This window comes from Bubalus kerabau, chromosome 3, assembly GCF_029407905.1.
Source record: "Bubalus kerabau isolate K-KA32 ecotype Philippines breed swamp buffalo chromosome 3, PCC_UOA_SB_1v2, whole genome shotgun sequence".
NCBI lineage: Eukaryota > Metazoa > Chordata > Mammalia > Artiodactyla > Bovidae > Bubalus > Bubalus kerabau.
This window is the reverse complement of record NC_073626.1, coordinates 133416647-133443854: the sequence shown is the minus strand read 5'-3', so window position 1 is coordinate 133443854 and position 27208 is coordinate 133416647. Positions and strand designations below refer to the sequence as shown.

The window sequence follows — 27208 nt, the reverse complement described above, 5'->3', positions numbered from 1 at the left end:
TAAATAACAGTGATGGTTCTGTGGCAGATATATACGGTGGATATAAAATAAAATTGCACAACAGAGACAAAAATGAAAGCTTCTTCAGTTTTTATTACTTGGCTAAAAACACTGCAATTAGTTTTTTCTCCCTTGTTTCTCCTTTAGGTGAAAAATAAAAAATGTCATACAATGACTATTGTAATAGCATGCTTTAGTTGAAACACTTCAAAAACAGGTCATAGAAAGTTAAGCTCTACTTCCTGCCTCATGAAAACTGTTCTCTGAAGTTTCTCTTTCAGGTAAAAAGAGGAAACATTAGGCACAAATATTTTATTGGTATGATTAAGTGGGTTAATGGTATTAGTGAAAAGAATTTTAACAAAATCATTTGTCCTACAACTTCAAAGGATGTCAATAAAGTTCCATTCTGCAGAAACTGTAACATGTATTCATTTCAATTCAAAGCAGAAAATATTATTTAGTTCATGGATCCACAGATGCATGTATTCAAAGTCAATTGTAAAATAAATTACCAACAAGTTACATCATATTGATAAGTTTATACTTGATCAATTGTGAATTTAAAAAAATAACATTTTAAAGAAAATAAGAGTGACAAATGTTAACAACATGTAATGATTTGGAAATTAACCTACCAGCAATATGAAGGTTTGAAAATGAAAGCCCATTTTATGAGCAACTCTGATATAATTTTTAAAGTTATTTCATTTTAAGCCCAAAATGAGTTATTGTTAGGAAAGGATGAAAAAGAAACAATACTCAAGATGAACAGATTTTGAGTTTTTCAATTAGGATTCTTTAATTTTGAAGTCTACAAGAAAAAACAAAACAGACCTTGGATGTAATTAAATTAATAATTGATATAATTCTATCCATCATTAATCCCCCTTAATGGATAAAAGACTTAAGTTTTATGTTATCCCCTCAAAGGAGGAATTGTAGTGATCCTTATCGATGATTTATGAAAGGCACACACAAAATAATGAAAACTCGTCATTTGAAGCTAAGGAAAAGTTTAACAAAGAGACCAAAAATCATGATTTTAATTTGGATCTTACAATGGAATACCCAAACATGAATAGTTATATCTGTGTAACTAATGCTAGTATTTCAGCATCATTCTAATTTAATAGATAAAATGTAAAAGTAAGCATTCAATAAAAACAAGCTTATACTGAATGAGTCAATTTCTTAAAAGTTCAGGTTTTCATTTATACAAACTTGGGGGGAGAAGAGTTTCCTAGACAAGTTTAAATTTTGAGAAGAAACAGTAGTTTTTTGTTTTTTTTTTTTAACGAATAATAGTAAAGTTTTAACATTTAAGTCAACTCTTTAAAAAATTAATGCATTTCAAGAACAGCAATATATATCTCCTTCATAAAAAAAAAAAAAATCCCAGAACTATAAAGTATACTGATACCGAGGATAATACACACAATAAAGTAACAGGCAACTACGGAACCTTTTTCTGAAGCCACTCAAAGAACCAAATATCTAAAGCAGAAGCAATGGAACTAGCTAGGTATTTTGCACAGTATGTGCTGGGAAAGGCTAACTGGAAAAAAAAAATTTTCCATAAAACATATTTTTGGAACTCCAATAACCTTTTCGGTACTTGAAAATCTCTTTTACTTATATATTTAGCCTAATCTCAAAGCAATTTATTTTAAAAAGCCAAGGGTGCAATATTTATTTTTAGAGTCACATTTCTGTTACCCTTTTAGTTTCTTTCAAAGATTCTGGGGTCATGATTTATTTGTAGAACTACTGTATACTTGTGACATACATTTCTAGCTTTATTAGTCTTTATAAATGTGGCATATAACTATATATTAGAAAAATACAATTAGTTTTAATAAACAATGATGGGATGATTAGTTTGCCAAATAACGTACAATCTTATTAACCAGTACTCCCAATTATACCTGGAGAATTCCATGAACAGAGGAGCCTGGTGGGCTACAGTCCACAGGGTCACAAAGAGTCAGACACGACTGAAGCGATTTAGTGTGCATGTGCGTGCACACACACACAAGATAAAAATAACCAACAAATAAAAGGCTGTCCCAAAATACATAAAATAAACCAACCCTATCAAAGAAGGTGGGGGGAGTAAATGTGCTAATTGAGAAAGCAAGGTGCTACCTGGAAAAGCGGGTTGGGAGGAATGGGAGTTTGTGGTAGATAACCTTCAAGAGTCCTTTCCAGCTCAACCATGTGATTCTAATAAATTACAAGACTACAGTAAATGAAAGAACAAAGACCTAGAACAGCTGAACTGTATTTTAAAAATAAAAGAAATTCTTCAGCTATTTATAGGATATGAATTAAAATTATAACTAAGAGTTTCAAGTAGAATTGTTAGGCAGGAGAGATTTTCACTATATAAAAAATCTCCAGAAATATAATAAATAGAAATTTAAAACTGTTTCAGGTAAGAATTTTTCCTTTTAAAAGCTAAGCCTTCCAAACAGGTAATTTCAACCAGCTGAGACATTAGGATTGAAAATATTTTAGCAAGGTTTTACTTGATGAAATAAAAGTCATTATTTTTTGATAATACTATGTCCAGAAAAATAAGATCCTCAGATATTAAAATTTGACTTAAGTATACCAAAATTGTCCTTTACCACTGAGATTGTAACTAAAATACTTCCAAATTAGTAAACGAAATTTAAAGTCTAATAATAATACCAACATTATGAGATCAACTGCCAGAATTTGTCATTTCATTACTCTTTCCTTTGAGCCTCCATGCTGGACTGCTTACAAGTTCATCAAAGTACTTGGAATCAAGGATCATTACTTGTTCATTTTTTTTTTAATGTAACCAAATGTAACAGTTCCCAACAAGAAGTGTTTTGTATATTATGCCCCAAATACCAAAAATGCAATGTGCCAAGTGCTAATTAGTAGTCTATTCATTTTAATTAAAGATAAATGGATTAGGAAACCATTATAAAAGTTTTGATCAACACTGGTTTTACATCTTTACATATCTTAAAAATCTCCATAGCTACAACTTATTAAAATTACTAGGATAACAATCTAAAATAAGGTAAACTAATCAACCTTAAACTTCCTTTCATATGCTCATAAAACATAAATTTAGAAAGGAACATTTTAAAACTACAGGAAGAGAATCAATTCATTAAATAAAGACTTCCATCAGTCTATTTAGTATTTTTTTTTAAGTAAGTACCTTTTCTATTACTATTTAAGGACTCTAAAAAAAATCAAGTTTTGCGAGCTCTGTTTTATACTAGATAATTTTGTCCTAGATTTACAGTATTTTTAAGAATTCCAGACTAAGACAGTGTTAATTCCTGCCCTTCTCTTCTCCAGGGAATCTTCCCAGGCCAGGGATCAAACCCAGGCTTCCCACATTGTAGGTGGATTCTTTAACCATCTGAGCCAGCAGGGAAGTTCAGTATATTCCTAAACTTCTTCAATGTGTACTGCATGCTATTCACATTAATAAACTACAACTAGGGCACAGAGAGGGAAAAAAGGATTAAATTCCTTCCATTTCTAAACAGTGTAGAAAGCAAATGTAACTGTGTTACAATTTAAAATAAAAGTGGTTGAACTTGATATACTTGAATCTATGTTCATGCATAATTTTGGCTTTGAACTACATGACAGTGAATGGACAAAAGTCTACTCTGAAAAAATCTGAGTAAAAATCTGAGGGATGGGCCACGATGAATCATAACAAGCTCTACCTCCACTTCATCTGGTTTTAATTAAATATTACACTTAATATAAAATGGTAAAGGAAGAACTGAATAGAAAGCATGTTATTCGTTAAAAAACTAAAAAATGTGCACAAGTTTTGGAATAAAGTTATTCCATAGAGTAAACTGTTGTAACTAAGAAGTCCATTATTTAAGTTGTATACAATCCTTCCATATAATAATTTTGGAAACTAAAGTCAGCTTCCACAGGAAATCTGATGTTCTTGCTTTCCCTTTTGTGGAGTTCTCCAATATCATTATTCTCCTCTCTAACAGTGCTAATAGTGAATGGGAGCAAAACAGAAACCACATATCTTTAAAGGTAAACTGAAACAAGTAAAATATGCTATATTTTATAAGGTCTGGGTCAGCAAAAATTCAAAGTTCTTCTACAACAAAACCTAGATCGATGAACCATTTATACAGGACATACTGTGTATAAATAACTGGTACTGGTTTTCAGAATATAAATGGATGGATAAAGACATAAATACATAGATATCTATTATATACACATACACATACATTTATATAAATTATCATGATACAGACTGACAATATCAGTATATATTCAGTGGTTCTTTCCACACACATGCATGCCTATGAAACTACACTTTCAGACCAAGCTCTCTGAGTTACCTGTTTCAAAGGGACTAAAAACAACAACAAAACAACCCCAAATGTATCTTTAAAAGCTAGTGATCACAAACTTACAAACTGAATGTATCATGACACTGGAACTCCCTATTTATTAGTCCCAAAAGAACAGTATGGAAAAAAATCCCACAGATAAATAGAAATTTCTATAAACAACAGTATTTTCCCTTCAAACAGTTTTAAAAACTTCACCAATATATTTGGGATGTTTCTCTGGATGTGAATGGAAAATTTCTTCAAACAAAAACTTAAAGTACTGTATTTGACCTACAATGCACATAACATTATAATTTGGACCATGCTGTAGAACTATACTAAGTTCCTTCTGAAAATTAAATTTCTTAAAAAGTAGTTAAGGTGAATTTCAGTTTTACAGTTTTTCTACTAAATATAAATTCTACTGAGGCTTACAATTCTATTCTAACGCAATAATACTCTGATTTTAGCAACATTTCTCCTATTCTGGACAACTGATAAAGCAACAATTACATAGTGAATCAGTGATGTTCTTGCTCAGAAAATAGAATCTGTAAATGGAGGAGAGCTTTTTTCCCTAAGTCGTTAAGTGGAAAAACAACAAAAAAAAAAATTAGGAAAAAAGTCTTTATTCAATACTTCTAATACAACCAATTGAAAAACATCCTCCCTGAAAATAAGAAAAAACCCACCAACACTATACTACATTAAAAAAAGAGAGAATCAAATGAAGCCTTTGAGTATTTCTATAGTTTCTCTTCACAGAAGTCTCAGAATTAACTAAAATTATAAAGCATTTTTATTATATCTTCATAAAGCATGACTTTTAAAGTTAAAATTCCATTTGTTATACTTAAAATACTGGAGTTGCTTTTATAAAAAAAAAACAATAAAATCAGCTTAAAATAAATTTATTGTACAATACAAAAAGTAGGCATACTGGAAAATAAAAGGTACATTAATATACAAAGCAAATAAAAGAAAGCTAAATAACACAAATGGATTAATCCAAACACTAAGATAAAATGCACAACATTTATGCTAAAAATAAAGTATTTCAGAAAGGATATGCATTTCAAATGAAATGTTAATGATGGAAAAAAAAGAAAAACAAATATGCTAACTTCAAAATGCTTGAATATCAAGAATCAGTAATGGCATAAAACATTAAATTCAACAATACTGGGTACTTTTCAATAACTTTATTTGAAAAGGTATAAAATACTGAAAGAATCAAAATAATGTTTTTAAATCTGGCAAAGATTTTCCTCTTTTTTTTTTAAAGTAAAGTTTGAGGACCTATTCACAATATCTTTCTTCTTCCATTTATACCTTCCTACAAAAACTTCTGGATGCTCACTTTAACAGGATGAGTAGCTTAGAAAACCCTTCTCCACTAGTGTGTATTTAAGCCTTATCAACATAGTAAATGACACAAATTAACATCATTTTGAAATCTGTACAAATGTGGATACAATATGAAACATGAAATTTTCATTTTATAAAGTAAAACCCACCTCCAAATGAAACAGTAAAATATAACAATTACAGAGCGTGGGAGAGGGGAGCCTTTTTTTGGGAAACTACCAATTAAAGACATTCAGTCCCCTAACCACAAATAGTTCTGTATATTAATACGAATCACACTGTTCAAAGGTATAGCAGAGTTAAGGTATAAATGTATGGAGAGAACAGACACATCACTCTCATGTAAATGGCCAAACCAGAAACATCCAGTTAGGATATGCATCTGTACATCAGAGGAACAATTAGCCATAAAATCCTTGGCTAATATCCTCTAAAACTTACTGCATAACTATTTTTTAAATATGTTTAATACTTCAGTTGGGCCAAAAGGCTTTTAAACAAGTTTGGAAGAGAACTTCTTTTCCTAATATCATAGTTCCCAAACTCATATAATCAAGACTTTCTACATCTGTGTTTGCACTTGCATCTAAACCATCTAGGAAAATAATTTTTGCTACACTGTAATTACTATTTTAGACTTTACCCTATACCACATGTATGCCATGATACTAAGAAACTATCAAGTTCTCCTTCTGACTCCATCCCTGTCCCTCCAAAATCTTGAAGCTCTTGGGAACTGTGGGGAGAAATAGAGAGGTATATGGAGGAAGGAAGAAGTATGAATAGGATCCTACAAAACTTTACAATTACTTTGTCAAGACAGACTTTAAACATTGTGAATTATTTCAAATTTAGGCTGTGTTGAACCTATAGTCCTCTTAAAAACAAGTTTTGATTCTCAATATTGCATTATTATAACTGAACAAAAGGATTAAAATCTAACAGGTATTTTAGTAGCATACTTACTACCTTCATACTGAATTCATTTCCTAACTACTTTCAAATAAAACAAGCTTTATGAGATGTAATTATAATTTATTGCAAAGTTCATTAGCATTTGTGAAATTATTATAATTATCAAAAGCTAAAAACCAAAATTCACCATTCACACTTAAATATAACACAGAAAAAGTTATGTGGGTAATATGAAAATAAAACTGTTCAGGTAAACATTTCACTTGGAAGGCAGTCACTGCTGCTCCTTCTGAGTAACCATTATGGGTTTTTAACAGTGAAACATGTCATTATCTTACATCGGAAATTCTTTGGCTGGAATGCTTTAGTAACATAAGACACTCCTGTACATAACAATTCTGACAGAACAAAGGAGTTGAAAGTGAAAAAGCAAAGATATTTTAAAGTGTTTTATAAAATTTTAAATAAATTTAAAAAAATTTAAAGCCAAAAAAAAAAGCAAAGCAAATCTATCTGCTGCTATATTAAATAATTTGGAAATTATAATTATGTTTTTATTTTTGTATTTAGCACAGAAATACTTTGTATTGCTACTGGAGACACCATGTCAATTTTAAAACTGGAAAATAAAAAAATGTGATGAAATTTATGAGTTCAATGTGTGGGTTTCAGAACCAAGAAATTACAAATTTCTGTTATTATTTTAAAATGGGATTATTTGACTACATATAGTTAAAATTTTAATTACACCAAGAAAAAATTTAAAGAAATTTTTCCTTTCATTAAAAAAAAAAGTAAATCTGCTTTATTTGTACTTTTTAAAAGACTGACAAATCCACTTTTTAATCTATTAACTTTACACAAAGACTTAAAAAAAAAAAAAAAAAAGCTTTATGGCTCCAGCACCCAAGGTTGAAAGCACAAAAAACTCAATAAATATAGTATGCAAAAAAAACTAAAGATGTTTGAAAGGTTAAATGAAGAACATTCTGAAACTAGAACCCATTTCTTTAGCTTTTCTCTCCCAGACTTTCCATTCTATATACTACAGTTGTAGAGATGTCCTCATTTGACTCAGGTGACACTTTTTTCCATACTGTCTCTTTTAAAGCAAGTTCTTGTTGGAGACTTTCATAGTCCAATGGTCCAAAGGAATGCTAGTTGTTCAAGCAACATACATAATTTATTAGTGCACTTGAGTGAAGAAAGGTCCAAGCTATAAAATGGTATTTTTCAATGATGAATGTTATTAAAATCTGTTAGCATTTTCACCCACCACCATCTGATGTTTTGCTCCATGTTACTCATGTTGACGCCCATGGAAGTTTCTATTTTTGTCAGCTTTGCATAATTCATAGGAAAATTTACTTAGTATGTGTTAAAATTTTTTTCTACTTATAAGTGCTTCGCACATATTAGCTTCAAGTCTAGTTAGGTAATTTTATTCTAAACATTTCCACTTGGGATACAAAGGAATTTAAATTCAAAACAAGTCCCTTAATGCAGTAAACAACAACAAAGACAAAAACAAAATCTTGTTCCTGAAATTAAGTCCTGACTCCTTTAAAAAGGAGTATATATGTGCAAAAATATGAAGTCAAACACACTGATAAAAAACAAATATCACTTTAAAATAACAGTGTCAGAACACTGCATTAAACACTTTCTGTAGAAAAATACTTCATCTATAGTGACACATAAAACTTACTATGAAGCTCTGTAAGGTCTATCACTAATACTATAACCCCTTTCCACTTATATATCCATCCACATAAAGATAAACTTCACTTTGAGACTATAACTGACAAATATTAAGAGCAAAAATAGGTTTTCTCTTTATAGCATGCAGCACTTTCCAATATGTTTCCTTTTAACAGTCAATTCTTAAAAATACTGCTAAAACAGCAGAAAAATGGGGAGAAAACTCTGCTCCTAGGCTAACCAGTTTCAATTTAAATAAAACTAATATATAGTATGTATGTCCAGGATGATAACGTCAACAATTCAACATTGCTCATTTGTTATTAGTAAAAATATGAGGCCACTAACAATTAAAGTAAGTTTTATTTAAACTGGTGAACCTCATTTTCTCTCTCAAAAAAAGTTACATAATAACCTAAATAAGAATTTTGCTTACCCTCTGATCACCACCTTCTCTTCGAGGATCAAGTTTTTTAGCAAAGTGTCTCAAATTATCATAGTTATGGAAATTACACAGAGAAACAAGATCCTGTAATTAAACAAAACAGGTATTATAAGAAACTGGCTTAGTCAATGGCTATTGTTTTTCCATATTTTAACAAATTTCACTAATACTGTTCAACTTAACTACTATCTCAAAGAAAGTACCACTGCATGTTAATAAAGCTGCATGATGTATCAAGAAGACTGAAGTCAATATGAGAAGACATGGACTATAGGTATTTGAAAATTTACTACCATAATCCTAAGGCTCAGGCACTCAAAATGTGTAACTTTCATTTTCTGTAAAATGGGCATTATAATAATAGGCCACATGAAGTAATTATTCTATCAAGTAACTATAGCACCACAAAATATAAAGAAATACTATGGTTACAATGTATTTTAATCTATAAGGAATCCAATGTCATTCTCTAGTTTTTGTAAAATATTAAAAAAACTGAAAAATAAACTGGTATTTTAAAAGGGAAGATCTGCAGAAAAAATTAAGATACTCAGTGCAGACTCTAGGAATTAGTAAATGTAAATAAAACCAGAAGATAGATACTGAACTAGTTAACAGTAGTAGTAATTTTAAATTGCAGTACTTATTTCCTTAAAAAAGAAAAAAAAAAGACTCAATCTTTCACTTATGGTGAGGTTTAAATGACTTCTCCAAGTTTAATGTCTTTTGCTGATCTTTTATAAACTGAAAACTAATTACAACCATGAAATTAAAACTTAAGCATCAAACAAATTTGTAATTTGTGAGGATGATTATATGGGAGCTGTCTGGTAGAGGCAATTTAAAGTTCCTTTGCAAACACTAACATGGCTATTGAGTAACTGACAGACTGGCAGTGAGAATGCAAACAGTCAAACTATGGAAATGAGTAATAAAGTAGAACCATCAGATGGCTTAACTTATATGATTTTCATTATTTTCATTAAGAAAATATGCTTACATGACAGAAGTGAATTCCCTTAACACTGTTGCCCATCTTGTCCAGAGGAGGAGACCAGCACATCATGCCCATGACATTGGGGACAACTAAAAGAATGCCTCCAGCAACTCCAGATTTTGCAGGAAGACCAACCTGAAAATAGTTTGAAAAAATAGACACTTATGTTAACATTTTAAAATAAGAAAAGTTATATCCAACAATAAGGGAACTGGTTAAAATATTACAGAGTATTTCCATATAGTAGCATTCCAACATTAAAACATAGATAAGTATTAGATTGGTGCAAAGTAATTGCGGTTTTGCATTGTTGAACTCTGCCATTTGATATTGGAACACATTCTTAAGTGTGGTAATGCTGTACATTATTTTAATGCACATTTCTTGCTTTATGTTTTTTTCTTTTTGTTAATGACTTATAGCATGCATGTGTGCCAAGTCATTTCAATCATGTCAGACTCTTTGCAACCCTAGGGACTGCAAGTTCCACCAGGCTCCTCTGTACATGGAATTCTCCAGGCAGGAATATTGGAGTGGATTGCCATGACCTCTTCCAAGGGATCTTCCCAACCCAGGGATTGAACACACACATTTCCTGTGGCTCTTGTATGGCAGGCAAATTCTTTACCACTGAGTCACTGGGGAAGCCCCAATGACTTATTACTTGCTGTTTATTTTAGACAGGGGAAATCATGTTAGACAAAAAGCGAATTTCGGTGATTTTCTTATCTGAGTTCAAAATGGGTTGTAAATCAATGGAGACAACACACAACACTAACAACACATTTGGCCCAGGAACTGCTAACAGTGGTGGTTTAGGCAGTTCTGCAAAGGAGATGAGAGCCTTGAGGATAAGGAGCACAGTAGCTGGCCATCAAAAATAGACAATGACCAACTGAGAGCTGGGTGACAATATACAGCCTTGACGTACTCCTTTTCCTATTTGGAACCAGTCTGTTGTTCCATGTCCAGTTCTAACTGGTGGTTCCTGACCTGCATACAGATTTCTCAAGAGGCAGGTCAGGTAGTCTGGTATTCCCATCTCTTGAAGAATTTTCCACAGTTTATTGTGATCCACACAGTCAAAGGCTTTGGCATAGTCAATAAAGCAGAAGTAGATGTTTTTCTAGGAACTTTCTTGCCTTTTCGATGATCCAGCCAATGTTGGCAATTTGATCTCTGGTTCCTCTGCCTTTTCTAAAACCAGCTTGAACATCTGGAAGTTCACAGTTCACATACTATTGAAGCCTGGCTTGGAGAATTTTGAGCATTACTTTACAAGCGTGAGATGAGTGCAACTGTGCGGTAGTTTGAGCATTCTTTGGCATTGCCTTTCTTAGGGATTAGAATGAAAACTGCCCTTTTCCAGTCCTGTGGCCACTGCTGAGTTTTCCAGATTTGTTGGCATATTGAGAGCAGCACTTTCATAGCATCTTCTTTTAGGATTTGAAATAGCTTGACTAGAATTCCATCACCTCTATTAGCTTTGTGGAAGTGATGCTTCCTAAGGCCCACTTGACTTCACATTCCAGGATGTCTGGCTCTAGGTGAGTGATCACACCATCATGATTATCTGGGTCGTGAAGATCTTTTTTGTACAGTTCTTCTGTCTTTTCTTGTCACCTCTTCTTAATATCTTCTGCTCCTGTTAGGTCCATACCATTTCTGCCCTTTATTGAGCCCATCTTTGCATGAAATGTTCCTTTGCTATCTCTAATTTTCTTAAGAGATCTCTACTCTTTCCCATTCTATTGTTTTCCTCTACTTCTTTGTACTGATCACTGAGGAAGGCTTTCTTATCTCTCTCTCCTTGCTATTCTTTGGAACTCTGCATTCAAATGCGTGTATCTTTCCTTTTCTCCTTTGCTTTTCGCTTCTTTTCTTTTCACAGCTATTTATAAGGCCTCCTCAGAGAGCCATTTTGCTTTTTTGCATTTCTTTTTCTTGGGGATGGTCTTGATCCCTGTCTCCTATACAATGTCAAGAACCTCCATCCATAGTTCATCAGGCACTCTATCAGATCTAGTTCCTTAAATCTATCTCTCAATTCCAAACAGGAAAAGGAGTACGTCAAGGCTGTATATTGTCACCCTACTTATTTAACTTACATGTAGAATACATCACGAGAAACACTGGGTTGGATGAAGCATAAGCTGGAATCAAGATTGCTGGGAGAAATATCAATAACCTCAGATATGAAGATGACACCACCCTTACGGCAGAAAGTGAAGAACTAAAGAGCCTCTTGATGAAAGTGAAAGAGGAGAGTGAAAAAGTTGGCTTAAAGCTCAACATTCAGAAAACTAAGTTCATGACATCTGGTCCCATCACTTCATGGCAAATAGATGGGGAAACAGTGGAAATTTATTTTTTTTGGGCTCCGGAATCACTGCAGGTGGTGACTGCAGCCATGAAATTAAAAGATGCTTACTCCTTGGAAGAAAAGTTATGAGCAGCCTAGACAGCATACTAAAAAGCAGAGACATTACTTTGCCAACAAAGGTCTGTCGGTCAAGGCTATGGTTTTTCCAGTAGTTATGTATGGAATGTGACAGATGGACTACAAAGAAAGCTGAGTGTTGAAGAATTGATGCTTTTGAACTGTGTTTTGGAGAAGACTCTTGAGAGTCCCTTGGACTGCAAGGGGATCTAACTAGTCCATCCTAAAGGAAATCAGTCCTGAGTGTTCACTCGAAGGACTGATGTTGGAGCTGAAACTCCAATACTTCAGCCACCTGATACAAAGAGCTGACTCATTTGAAAAGACCCTGATGCTGGGAAAGATTGAAGGCGGGAACAGAAGGGGATGACAGAGGATGAGATGGTTGGAAGGCATTACCAACTCAATGGACATAAGTTTGGGTAAACTCTGGGAGTTCATGATGGACAGGAAGGCATGGTATGCTGCAGTCTATGGGGTCACAAAGAGTCGGACACAACTGAAGTGACTGAACTGAATTGAGAGCAATCATCAAAGCTGATCCTCATAGCTACACGAGAAGTTGCCCAAGAACTCAACATTGACCATTCTATGGAATTCGGCATTTGAAGCAAATTGGAAAGGTGAAAAAAGTTTCTTAAGTGGGTGCCTCATGAACTGATCAAAAATAAAAAAAATCTTTGTTTTGAAGTGTCATCTTCTCATTCTATGCAACAACAGTGAATCATTTCTTGATCGGATTTTGACATGAAACAAAAAGTGGATTGTATATAACAACTTGCGACAACCAGCTCAGTGGTTGGACTGAGAAGAAGCTCCAAAACACTTCCCAAAGCCAACCCTGCACCACAAAAAGGTCATGGTCACTGTTTGGTGGTCTCATGCAGGTCTGATCCACTACAACTTTCTGAACCCTGGTGAAATCAATATAACTGAGACGTATGCTCAGTAAATGGATGAGAAGCACTGAAAACTGCAACGCCTGCAGCCAGCACTGGTCAACAGAAAGGGCCCAATTCTCCTCTATGACAATGCCTGACGGTATGTTGTACAACCAAGGCTTCAAATTTGAACGAAATGGGTTACAAAATCTTGCCTCATCTGCCATATTCACCTGATCCTCGCCAATAAGACTACCACTTCTTCAAGCATCTCATTAACTTTTTGCAGGGAAAACACTTACACAACCAGCAGGAAGCAGAAAATGCTCTCCAAATGTTCATCAAATCCCAAAGCATGGATTTTTACACTACAGGAATAAATTTATTTTTCATTGGCAAAAAATGTGTTGATTGTAATGGTTCCTACTTTGATTAATAAAGATGCGTTTGAGCCTAATCATAATGATTTAAAATTCAGGGTCCAAAACCACAATTACATTTGTACCAACCTAATATTTACCAATACGTTTGTAATATAGTAAATGAAAAGACAGTTACAAAAACAATGAGAAATTATCTCTTCCAAGATGTTTCTCTGTGGTATACTGGCAGAGAAATTCTAAAGAATCGAGATAAGATGGTACTCATTCAAATTAATCCTCTTCAAAACATTTAAGTTTAAATTATGTAAAATTTGACACCAACTATGATAAAAGACAAAATTACTGTCATCAGGACAGTGTTTTACTAATGGTTTATTAACAATTTGGACCTCTTACTAGAAGTAATCTTGCACAAAAGTAGCAAAACAAAATAATTACCTGAAGAGAACCTACTAATTTACAGCAAATACCAGGAACAATGGGAGAGTTGTAGTAAGCAAAATCAATACTCTGACAAACTACATGAAAAATGATCCAGTTTTTTTTTCATTTAAAAATAAGAAAATAGAGGTAGGTTAAAGGGGAAAGTATAGATTTTTTTAAAAAATAATACAGACACAACAATCACAATGTATGGATAGCCCTTATTTGCATTCAAGTGAAATAAACTATGGAATAATGATTTTTAAGATCATCCAGATAATCTGAACATTGACTAAACTTTTAGTACAGTTGATTTACAATGTTGTTATTTTCTGCTGTACAGCGAAGTGATTCAATTATAAATATACATATTCTTTCCCATATTCTTTTCTATTATTGACTAAATATTTTGATGATATTAAAGGTTAAAATCCTTTTTCGGTTTTTATAGGTAATAATGTTGCTGTGGACTTTTTAGAGTCCTTATCATTTAGAATTACTTAACTACAAAAGGGTAGGGGAAGTAGGTGTAATAAAGATGAAATAAGACTGCTCATGTATTGATAATTACTGAAGTTGAATGCCAGGTACATTTATTTTTTATTAAAGAATAGTTAATTTATAATGTTGTGTTAGTTTCAGGTATACAACAAATTGTTTAAGATATACATATAGTAAGGCCCCTACACACAAACCTTCAAGTTGCAAGCTTTCCAAGATGTGAATGTGCATTTGATTCCAGCAAGGAGGCAGAAACAGTGTCACCAACGTCAAACTTGAGTGAAACCATAGTTTGCCCTCTATCTCCTATTGCCAGTGATCCTTCAGCTCTACCATTTCCCATCTCCTCCAATCAGTAACTCTTCTTGCCTGTTCACTCTACGTCAGCCCCCGTATGCCAGCTGTTGTACTGTACTACTACACTTTAAAGTATTGTGCTGTAAGAGTAAAAATGTTTTACTGTTTTTTGTTTTTTGTTTTTAAATTTTATTTTATTTTTAAACTTTACATAACTGTATTAGTTTTGCCTGTTTTACTGTTTTTTATGTATTATTTGTATGAGAAATATTATAAACCTATTATAGTACAGTACTATATAGCCAAATGTGTTACTTGGGTACCTACACTATCTCTGTTGCACTCACAAATTTGCTCTTGGAACAGAACTTGTTCATATGTAGGGGACTTACTGTGTGTGTCTGTGTGTATATATTTCTGATTCTTTTTCCCTATATATTGAGTATAGTTCTCTGTACTATACAGTTAAACAGGTCCTTGTGTCTGTGCGGCTATTTCTCTATTCTCTATACAATTTCATTTGTATCTTTTCTTTTTTAAGATTCTATACAAAAGTGGTATCATATGATAATGCACCAATTTTTCTATGTTTAACATTTTCAAAATAAAATTTTAGGGCATTACAACTTGATATAGAATGAAATAAAAGAAGTCGCTAACATTTCACAAGTGGCAAATGCACAACAGAGCTCAAAGGAATATATTTCTAAGTTTTAACTTGAATACACTTTAAATCCTTTAAAACAGCTACGGTTGTAAACAAAGATGCTGAACACCACAGTTATGCATGCACTCTTTCTGAACTTAAAGAATTCCTGAGGTACCTAATCACACAATATTAAATACTAGTAACTAAATGTAAAGTCTGTACTAAGCTTCTACAGTGAAATGCCTTAAAATAAAAGTGAAAAGGACCTATAGATTAAACTTCAAGTTCTTAAGAACATGTCATAGACTGCTTAACTCTATTTCTTACTAATTCCATAACAAATTAACCTTGAGAACAAGCCTCTCTCTCAAAAATTAATGGACAGCTCTAGAGGCAAAGTTCAAACTGCATCTTAAAAAGAAGCTAGTCCAGACTAGTTTCCTGCCAGAGAAATTAAGATCAAACAATTACTTACATGGAAAGCAAACTGCCCTGAGAAATCATACATGCCACAGGAATGCATCAAACTGAGTGTATTCCGAACTGCTTCAGGACTCAGTACTCTTTCACCAGTGATTGGGCAGAAGCCACCATTAGCCAGTGTTGCTGCCATCACACTAGCTGACTCACAAGTTACTTCAATGGAGCACAGCTAAAAGGAAGAAAAAATTAAATTCTAAAAATTTAGACTCACATTATTTTAGTACAGTTGACCTCTAAGACGATCGATTTTATCTAGTATTTCATAGAGATCTGAAATCTTTTTTCCAAAGGGATAATCTGATGTCATTACACAAAGATTTAAATTTGAACAATGTCCCAACCCCTTTAACGTTTCTCCTAATTCACCAGTTAATTCAGTCTTTCAATGGCAGAGCTAGGATAGGAAGAGCTAGACCTTTAGCACTAAGAACTGTAAATTGCCTCATGTGTGATATTCAAGCTTGCTTAAATATTAATGCTTTCTGTAGGATATATAAACATAATTATTTTTAACTCAACAGGGAAAAAAGAGGGATGAGCTATTTTTAAAATAAAGCAACATACATAGGTATTATGATACTTAGCATCTACATGAAAAATTGCTCCTTTAAGGAAAAAAATGTCTGACATCTTGCCTATAATAAAGCTCAGTATCCTTATATGGCAACACACAAAGGACTACAGGAAAAAATCTAAGTTCTAGCCTGAATGCTCTGTGTGCCTAAACCAAATTTGTTGCTTTTACACTGTTTATTAACATTCAAATAGCTATTTGATAGTGACTATGATTCCTGGATATGGTATAATGAATTAAAAAAGCAAAGTCCAAGCACACTGTAGGGTAAAATTTTTGCATTCTAATACAATCAAAATAATGGAAATAGTTTACCACACCAAATCCAAATTTACCCATAAAACTAAAAGAATTAATAAATGCTGCTTTAATTTCATTAACAGCAACCAAAACTGAGGTGAAAGTGGAAGAGAAAGAGAAGATAGGAAGAAGAAAAGACTGAGTTCTCAACTTACAATATATTCTTTACTCATAATTCAAGATCTATCAGAGGCACAAAAGGGTTTGGAAATAGCAATAAGGGAAACTAATTAACTGCAATGAATCAGAGAACTGATTAGGGGCCACTTTTTGACTGGTTTTTACTTTTGGCTCATTATATTAAAACCCCTTCTCTACTTCTCCAAAATTACCAAATCTACCTATAATGCAGACCCACACAGCAAAGACTTATAGTAAAGGTGATTTAATTATGAAAAGTTTTCTAAAAGAAAAAATATTTGAACTCAAATGACCAATTCCTAATTTATAATTAGTATTAATGGAAATTTTGTTTGTCATAAGGTGATACTTCCAATTTGACAAAACCCAATTTAAGAGTACTCTCCTGGTACCCTGACAGATGTTCAGTTAGATGCAGTCCTTCTTCAAAAGAGCAATTAAATTTTCCATGGCTGTCTCCTGATTTCTGCCCTTAAGCATGAAATTTCACAGTAGATTACTAGTACCTAAGCTGTAACAGTCAAATATGTGTACCAAAGGAAAAGAAACTTTAACATATGGAAGAAATCCATACAGGCTAGGGAAAAAATAAGGGCCATTGGATAAATATGACACTGAACTTAATATAACATGTTATAACCGCAAAGAAGCTTCATATACATCTTATGAACTCATCCATGTAATGAAGGAAATTAGATCAAGCTTTTGCCACAGATAATGAAGCCAGGGTTCAGCAGCTTAAACCAAGTCACACGGCTAAAAAGTGGCCAGGTTAGATTTTGATTTTCTGTTGACAGTCTGGATTCCCAAGTCATAGTTCTTCACACTGGGCAGGTGACAAGCTGAGACTTGGATTTCTATCAAGATCTACTTCATTATCAACTTTCCTTACTTGTTCTTTAAGATTACTAAAAGGTTAAAATTAAAGAAGCTTAAAAAGTAAAGCCAGGCAAATGTTAGGTGACACAGAAATTAACAATAATTAGTTACTATGTAGCTACTAAGTATACTAGAAACTCATTAGAAGCACCAATGGATCACTTCTTGGCTAAGATCAAGTATAGAAGCACCAATGGTATTAAATCTGTAAGAATGAACTGAAAACATGACAGGAGGAAAAGGATTCCTTCTTCTAAGGAAGACTATCTTAACTTCAATTCTATACCACGGAAGATACGTAAATGGTCTTCTCCGCCATGAACATGGAAAGCTACTTTAACTTATTAGAAAATCCACTATGTGACACTGTAGAAATGAACTAAACAAACTGCGAATATGCCACTTTAAAATGCTGAATGTGAACTTTTTGATAAATAAACAAGTAACTCTTTCGAAGAAAAATTTAAAACTAAGAAAACAGTGCTTAGTTTATAATAAAGAGAAGCAATTGCTGGAGCTGTACATTAGTTTTCATACTCCTTAGGTATAATGTTTTTATAGAAAAAAACATTTCCCTGTTACATTTTAAGATACTACAGGCATAAGATTGCATTTAACAAGGACTTTTTCCCTAAAGTTAATGGGAAATGACTTTCTCTCGGCCTAGAGCCAAGATTTCAGAGACATTTCTATTCTAAAAAATGTGACACATTATATACATATATACACAGTTATATACATATATACATAGTGGATATATACATATCCATTTATATACATAGTTCATACAGTTAAAGTAAGTTACCTGGAAATAGAAATCCAATATACCAACCATGTCTGTGCCTTCTGGGAAACACTGAAAAAATAAATGGGCAATTAAAAACACAGGCACACAGGAAAAAAATGCACACAAAGAAGATACATGGAGATTAAATTTAAAATATACACACATTTCATTCTAATTGAGAACAAAATAGGACACAATCTATAAAAGAGTGCAAACACGAAATAATGAAGGATAAATCAAAGTAATATCACATATACATTTCAAGATACTAGTTTAACTGACAATAATAAATTGATTCATTATTCATGAACCAAATTACTGGACCAGACACTTAAAATTTAAAAATCAAGTATAACCGACAACAGTCAAGGGTTATACTTTTGAAAAATAGACCAATCCTTATGCAAAATCTGCATTAATATAACTAGGCAAATATTTGAATGCTACCAAATACAACCTGCTTGAACAATATTAATACTTTGATAGTATTAATTGAAGAGTGTTTTGCAAAAACTTCTGCATGTTAGTTATAGGTAGTTATTTAAAAGCTATTGTTTTTAGTATATATCTCTCTATATTTTATTAAATGAAAGAATAATCTGAAAAAGAAGCAAAATTCAAAAACCTTTTTTTCCTTTAAGTAATATCCTATTGCAAAATTTCGATCTCCACTTTCTCTTTCAGACTGAAACCTAGAAGAAAAAAAAAAACACATTTGCTCTATTTATATATCCTCTGTAAAAGCATGACTGTTCTGTAGATTAATCTGAATAGCAAAGTGCAGTATAAAGAACACTGACCCTTAGAAAGAGTCAAGGCTGCTGGGTTCTAGTCCCGGTTCTGTCAACAGGTTGGCTATGTGGCCTTGGGCATGTCATTTAAGTAATAATTCTTTCTGCATTAATTTTCCCAGCTGTTAACGAACTGAAATGAACTAGGCCCTTTCTAGTCTTCATATTTTGTGACTTAAGAAGCTAATTTTTAAATTACCAAATATTCAATTATTAAAATTTACCCTTAGTATCTTCTGGCTTCCCTAAAAGAACAGTAGTCAATTTCAACTGAGGGAATCTATGGAAATTTAACTGAGACACATGAAATGGGCCTAACAGCATTTGCTGGATTAACAAATTTCTGGGGAGTCTGGGCAGTGGCAAATAATACAGTATGAACAAAGTTATAAAAGACAGGACTTCACTGAAGGATGCAAATATTCTGATGTGTCTGGGAAACAGTTTCACGGAAAAGAGTGGGAAAATACCAAACCAACAAAGGAGACTAAAACCAAATTATCAAGATTCAGTTCAGTTCAGTTGCTCAGTTGTGTCTGACTCTTTGCAAACCCATGAACAATAGCACGCCAGGCCTCCCTGTCCATCACCAACTCCTAGAGTCCACCCAAACCCATGTCCATTGAGTCAGTGATGCCATCCAACCATCTCATCCTCTGTCATCCCCTTCTCCCCCTGCCCCCAATCCCTCCCAGCATCAGAGTCTTTTCCAATGAGTCAACTCTTTGCATGAGGTGGCCAAAGTATTGGAGGTTCAGCTTTAGCATTAGTCCTTCTAATGAACACCCAGGACTGATCTCCTTTAGGATGGACTGGTTGGATTTCCTTGCAGTCCAAGGGACTCTCAAGTCTTCTCCGACACCACAGTTCAAAAGCATCAATTCTTCAGCGCTCAGCTTTCTTTATAGTCCAACTCTCACATCCATACATGACCACTGGAAAAACCATAGCCTTGACTAGACGGACCTTTGTTGGCAAAGTAATGTCTCTGCTTTTGAATATGCTGTCTAGGTTGGTCATAAGTTTCCTTCCAAGGGGTAAGCATCTTTTAATATCAACACTGATAAATGCTAAAAAAGTGCAATGGCTCCTGATTGCCTACAAAATGAAAGATTGAACGCTTTCAAGTTACCTTATCAGGTCTACATTTTAGAAGGATAATTCTGCCATCAGTTTGGGAAAGGAAAAAAAGAAAGGATGAATGATTTATTAGGAGACTAGTGTTAATGAGAGCTACAAGAGGTCTTAACTAGGCAGTGATGATAGGAATGGAAGGAGAGGTACGATCAAATATAAGAGCACTTGGGCAATCTTCCAACCTAATGGGAAGAGGAAAAACAGGGTAAAGTCCGGCACAAATCCTAGATTTCTAGCACAGTCTACAGAAAGGATGACAATATCAACTGACATGGGGATCCCTAGAGAAAAGAGCAGTTTGGGAAGTACCTCATTTATCTATGGTACATTTGAGAGCTCAACCTCAAAGAGTTCAGAAGGCTGCTGCTTAAAGAGCAACTGTATGTGACATTCTTTTTACTGATCAGGGGTGGACAGCTCCTTCTAACTGCATATCTGAATATTTCCATGGTCAGAAAAACAATGCTGGATATGACAAAGTTCTTGGAAATGAACCTGTCAACTTGCCATACTTGGCAACTAACTATATTCAGGAATGATCACAGTGCCTAACACATAGTTCTGTTCATCAAACACTGTATCAGGTACTTACTATCCACTAGATAACAGGAATACAGAAATGATTTGGAAGACACTCTATCTAGGAATTAAGGAGGTCAAAGTCTAATGGCAATGATGAGGCAAAAAGAGACAGAATTGTAGAATAAGTTCAATAAAATACGGTAATATGAGAGCACAGAAGAAAGGTGAGATGAGATTAATAAAAAAACTTCCTGGAAAAGACACTTAGCTGATGAATAAAAGTTGGTAAGGCAGACAACATGAAATACAAAGCAACATCTAAGTTTAGTTTTCATGCCAAAAATGTTTAAGCCTTGTCTAATCACTAGGAAACAATCCTATTCAAAATGGGGAAAGCCAATGGGTCAGATCTGGTCCATGCTTTTATAAATAAAGTTTTTTGAAACATATCCTCACAGTGTTTATTGCTTGCTTTCCTACTAAAAGAGTAGAGCTGAGCAGTTGCAACAGAGACCTATGGCCCACAAATACAAAATATTTACTATCTATTCCTCCTTCATAGAAAAAGTTAATTTATGTTCCATTGACAAGACAAAAAAAAAAAAGCCATTTAATAAAATTTTAAAAAGCAAGGGTCTAGGTTAGGAGGACTGTTCCATTTTAAAAAGACAAAAAACTACCTCACATATATGTATATTTATATACATGTACATGTGTGTGTGAAGAGATGCACATTTGTTTTAAACTGTCCATCTAAGGAGAGAAACAGGAGAAAAAAGCAAATGAGACAAAATACTGATCAGAAAATATAAGTGAAAGATGTCCAGATTTTCATTATTTGTTGTTTCAACTTTTCTATAGATTTCTAAATTTCAAAATAAAATGTTGGGGCAAAAATCAAGTTAGCCAGGCACAAAGAGATTACCAGAGGGAAGATAAGCATTATAGGCAAAGAAAAAAATCGAGAAAGTGCCAGTCACTTGACATAAATTTAGGGTCTCTTCTAATTATATGCTTTCTCACAAGAAGTTTATAAAAAGTAGTAAAAGGTATTTTAAGTGTTCTCCCTCAGGTGATTTAGAAATCACACATTTCTCTCTAATGACCAAATTCTAAGTAAGTATTTTTTTCACTGATGTGTGTGTGTGTGTGTGCGCGCGTACTAAGCTCCTTCAGCCCTGTCCGACTCTTTGCAACCCTATGGACTGTAGCCCGCCAGGCTCCTCTGTCCATGGGACTCTCCAGGCCAAGAATAATGGGTTGCCATGCCCTCTTCCAGGGGATTTTCCCAACCCAGGGATTGAACCTGCATCTCTTGAGGATTCTTTACCATCTGAGCTACCAGGGAACACACTGAAGTATTATATACATTAAGTCAGAAAAGAGTATTTAAAATAAATTCTGTGGCTTAGATTTTTAAAATTTCAAGAGATCTAACCTATCACAAAAGCCTAAATAAAAAATCAGACTCACGTTGCATTACTGAATCCAACATATTCATTACCAGCCATCTTATTTAAAAACTGCATTACCTAGAAACCAAAATGAGAAACTATTAGTAATCCAAAAACAAAACAGAGAATGTAGCATGAAAACTGAGTTCTATATTATACTTACATAGTCAAATTTTTCAGCATTATTCACTCCTTGCTGCAAAGAAATGAGACATAAATGTTAATATAGACTCCATCACAGTTAAGCTTTAAGTGAATATTATATTAAAATTCCAAATTGCTATCTTTATAATTAATATACTGTGCATTAGTACTTTTAAATCTAGGATATACTCATAAGGTAATTTAATATTTATATAATCTTTTTTTACATGTCCCTACATTAATACCTGCATGTTGAGAATGGATCTGAATTACAAAGGGAATGCTTTATTTTAAGTATAACTTCCCAACCCAAAGTTACAGAATTTTAAATACAAATTCCTCAAATCCCCTTATCTTTCATAACACCATAATCTGCTAGAATGTATGTTATTATTTGATTTCACATTAAAAAAAACTTAAAATAAAGTTTCACCCTTAGCAAAGAATTAAGCATATATATATTATGGTTTTCAATTAAGAACAACCTACTTATATTTTTAAAATATAAGTAGAAATACTTGTATTTCTTAAACCTTAAGCCAGTATTAGAGTTAGAAAATAAGTTATGTTGCAAAACTAATCTTTTACAATGCTAATATAGGTATACATTCTGGATACACTTTACTAATGTAGAGAGATTCTACCTTTAATATCTCACTTGTTATAGCAATACTTGAACTAAAAAAAATCTATTTCATAGTCTAAAAAAATTAGCTACATTTGTATTTAGCATTATGCCAATTCAGAGAATGGAGGATGTATTGTTTCATCACTTCTATTTTTGACAAGTTAGCTGCTACTGAAAATGTCAATAGGAAAAATCTATGTAATGTAGATCAGTTCAAGTAGCCAAATGGTTTCATTTTACCTCGGCGAAGTTTACAAAGCAGTAAGTTGTAGATCTGAAATCAAACGTATTAATTGGTGATATGCACCCAAAAGAAACAATACATCTCTAATTTTTAAAACAAGTTTAAAATGAAGTAATTTGACAACTAAAATTTGAAAACTGGAAAATTTTAACTTTGCCATCAAAAAACCCAAAACAATACAATTTAAAGTTTTATTACAAGGGGATGGGGGGAAGTACCAGAGTATTATTTAATTGAATAAAGCCAGGTTCATTCTCCACTATTCAAGTGGATTAGGATGTGGCTGATAATCTGAAAACTTAACAAATCAACTTATTTGAGAAAGAGTGTGCAATCACATATACAAATCAGTAGCTGGAAAGACCACCACACTATTTCTTCAAAATCAGGAATTAACAAATTAAACAAGTTAAGGATAATATAGTTACAGCCATACTGTAATCACTATCTATGTATTTCCTCTAAAGTGTCCTTTGACATATTATAAGTTTTCTTTCTTTATAATACACCAGAAATCAAAATGTAGAAATGTAACTCCAAAGCTGTTCAATGAAAAATAATTAAAAGAAGAAATTACCAACTTCATTGAACTGTTGCAGTTGTCAAAATATTCCATAGATCCTAATGCTGTAAAATATGTAACAACATTTAAACCACAAAAACCTTTTCAACCTTTGAAAAAGCACAAAAAACAACTCTTTTGGAAAAAATTGTCATCATTTGCATTGGGATGTCACATGGATAATTACTGGTTATACAATTAATCAATGTAAAATAAACAAATTATATTGAACTTTCATTCTCTGACCTAAACTGTACTTTCTTTGTTTAGCTGTCATGTTTAATTTTTAAAAAAAACAAACAAAAACTGTCTCAACTCTTGACTATACTCATGTTGTTGATCTACTTTGCAGCTTACTAAACTAATGTACAATTAGGTTTTACTTCTATGCTATTTTTCAGAAACAACTGGTATTTTTAAGAAGCAACTGATATTTGTCAATGTCTACCATCATATAACATTTTGGGTAAACTATCTGAAATGTTCTGGCAGATTATGTAAATAGGCAAAATATTTAAATGATTGTGTTGACTCAAGAAATCTCTACTCAAAACTTCCCCATTTAATCATAAAAGTACTTGATTAATGTTTCTTTTTATTATTTACCTAGAAATAGCATTTAAGTTGATAAGATGTGTTTGCCCCTGTCATCTCTTATAAAGGTTTCATATACCCCAGGGATATATGGAATCTAGTAATCATTACGTCATTCTAATTTTGAAAAATTTACAGTATAAAGTTTATTTGCACAGTTGTTAGAAAAAAACACACATACACATACCAAATAACCTAAAGTAAATCCTACCCCTGTACCATCCCGCCAAAGCAAAACAAACTCTTAAAAAAAAAAAATCATTTCTCCAGTAGTGGGGTACAGTGAAGGAACAAATATTATGAAAATTTAAGCCAGGAATGGGTGGATGGCAGCTGGTTATACTATTGTTTATTTTGTGTTACATTTGAAATTTTTCATATAAAGTTAAAGGAAAACTGTTTATTTGTTAATAATTCCCCACAATAATTACAAAACTGTTCCTTTAGAATATTTTTTAAATAGTAACTGATTTTTAATTAGTTCATATAACAGTGGATATTTTAATTGTTAGAATAAAAAGTTTAATTCTCTTATTTTGAATTTTTACAGATGTAAAAGTTGAGAAATCTTGCTGACAACAGATGAGTAGATGGAAATCAGAAAGGTTTTGTTGTAACAATATCACTCAATCCTTTGCACATTTATCTCATTACACACAAAGGTCACACAGTAAAATATATCTTCAAAAACTACACTTAATGTTCTTATTAACTAACAACTTGATCAGATCCTCTTCCCTTCTGCTGAAACCAAACACTGGAAACAACCTGGTATATAAGATTTGTTCCCAGTCATTATAGTGATTACAGTAATTCACATCAGCAATACCATAACTACAGTCTTTTAAAATGTTCTCTTCTGATGGTGCCCAAGAAGTTTTTACAATCTGAAGCAGTACACCACAGTAAAATTTGGGACATGAGAAGTATGCCTTTCTTTTGGAAAATATGGGGAAAACTGGACCAAAGAGATTAATTTTAAGAAAAGGCACAAAAGGAAACAGACTTGGAAACTGATAGTTTTAATATCAATGCCCCTCTACATATTGGAAAAATATTCCCATGCCTAGGGATATGTTTATTTCAGTGTTAAGTCACTGTACAAGCATTACTAGATATATATCTTTATATTATATACAGTAGGAAAACATAAAAAAGATACGTTGGACAAAATACATTTACCAAAACATCTAACCCATTTACCACAAGACTTTTAAAAAGCAAGCCATGTGGTTTATGTTTGAAAAGGTTAGTAATCAGACCCTGAGATCAGAAAATTTTTTGATAAATGTACCTATCAAGTTAAAGAATTTACATTCCATTGAGGAAAACTTTTATGAATAAAAATTTAATAAAGACATTTTAACACTGGCCATTAAAATTTGATAAAGAGTTTTAACATTGGCTATTAAAAGAACTAATATAAATATATTGGAGTAGTTTTACAACCTGTTTTTGCAATATACTCATGTACTGAATCATGTACTATATATCACAGCACAGGTGAAATATCACTAAAAATAGGGACATGTGCCAATAAATTTAATATTACTCATTTAAAGTCAACACATTAATCACAATTTTGTAAATCACTTGATTCATTCATAAAGTATAGAGGTATAACAAGCCAATTGAAAATTAAATCCAAAAGGAAAAAAGACATAGAAGAAAAAGGCAAAAAGAGGTAACTAAAAATGATTTTATAAAACACTTAGCTTAATCTAGCCAAAGAAAATGCTTTAAAGCTAAATAATAGGTGGAGGATTAATATAGATTATTACACGTAAAAAATACTGTTCTAAATCTAGTCCTTCCATAATTAACCCTAAAAATAAAGTAACAGAAAAGTGAATTCTATTGATACCAATTACCAACCCCAAGCATATCTACTGATATAGACATGAAGTAAATATAAGTCAATTACAATCCTTTCTTATCGTTACCAAGTTCAAGGCATCATCCACTGCACCCCAGAGTCACAAACTGCCTCCTGTGTAATAAGTGATGGTCAACATGACCAAACTGAACACTCCATACATACTAACTAAATTTGCCTTGATTTTTTATGGAGCATGATTAATTAAAAAAAAAAAAAAAAGACAGGAAAAAACCTCAAAAATTTTAAACTCAAAAATACTTTGGACTAAAAAAAAAAAAAGAGAAATCAAGTTATTCAGATGACAAAAACCAGAAATTACCAGCAGTACTGAGGTACAAACATATAAGACAATGCAAGTTACTCTTTACCTTTAAAATAAAAAAGCAGAAGTGTGATAATTTTAATACGTTGCCCTAATTTTCCCACCCAGCCTTCAAATTATCACAAGATCGTAACCTTTAAACTGAAACTGAGATTAAAAAATAATGTAAGGATACTCCTGTTTCATCCAGAACAACTGTGCTTTCAAATTTATTTTTACTGTTTCCTTTAAGTCAAACAACCACATTATCATCATCATCAAATATAACAAACTGCATCAAAAAATATTCCTTTAAGTTTAGCAGCTACCACAGAGAGAAAGAGGTTAGCACCTTCATGGTTTTTTAAATTATGTGCATTTTAAGTACAAAAATGACATTTTCTTTTATGAAGGT

General features: G+C 32.7%; 1 protein-coding gene across 6 annotated transcripts in view; it reads right to left on the bottom strand.

Moving 5' to 3' along the window:
• Positions 1-27208, bottom strand: part of GLS (glutaminase) — an 87213-nt gene that overhangs the window by 25336 nt on the left and 34669 nt on the right. For 2 of the 6 annotated variants that reach the window (XM_055572953.1, XM_055572954.1), the window contains exons 2-9: positions 24035-24084; positions 22605-22637; positions 22461-22519; positions 19163-19229; positions 18556-18606; positions 15849-16025; positions 9803-9934; positions 8794-8886 (exon numbers count right to left, since the gene is read on the bottom strand). In XM_055572953.1, coding sequence (XP_055428928.1) covers positions 8794-8886; positions 9803-9934; positions 15849-16025; positions 18556-18606; positions 19163-19229; positions 22461-22519; positions 22605-22637; positions 24035-24073 — 651 coding nt within the window. In that variant the 5' untranslated portion in view covers positions 24074-24084. Of the gene's footprint in view, positions 1-5268; positions 7873-8793; positions 8887-9802; positions 9935-15848; positions 16026-18555; positions 18607-19162; positions 19230-22460; positions 22520-22604; positions 22638-23453; positions 23488-24034; positions 24085-27208 lie in introns of those variants that run through there. The other 4 variants (XM_055572952.1, XM_055572949.1, XM_055572950.1 and 1 more) reach the window with 4 other exon arrangements.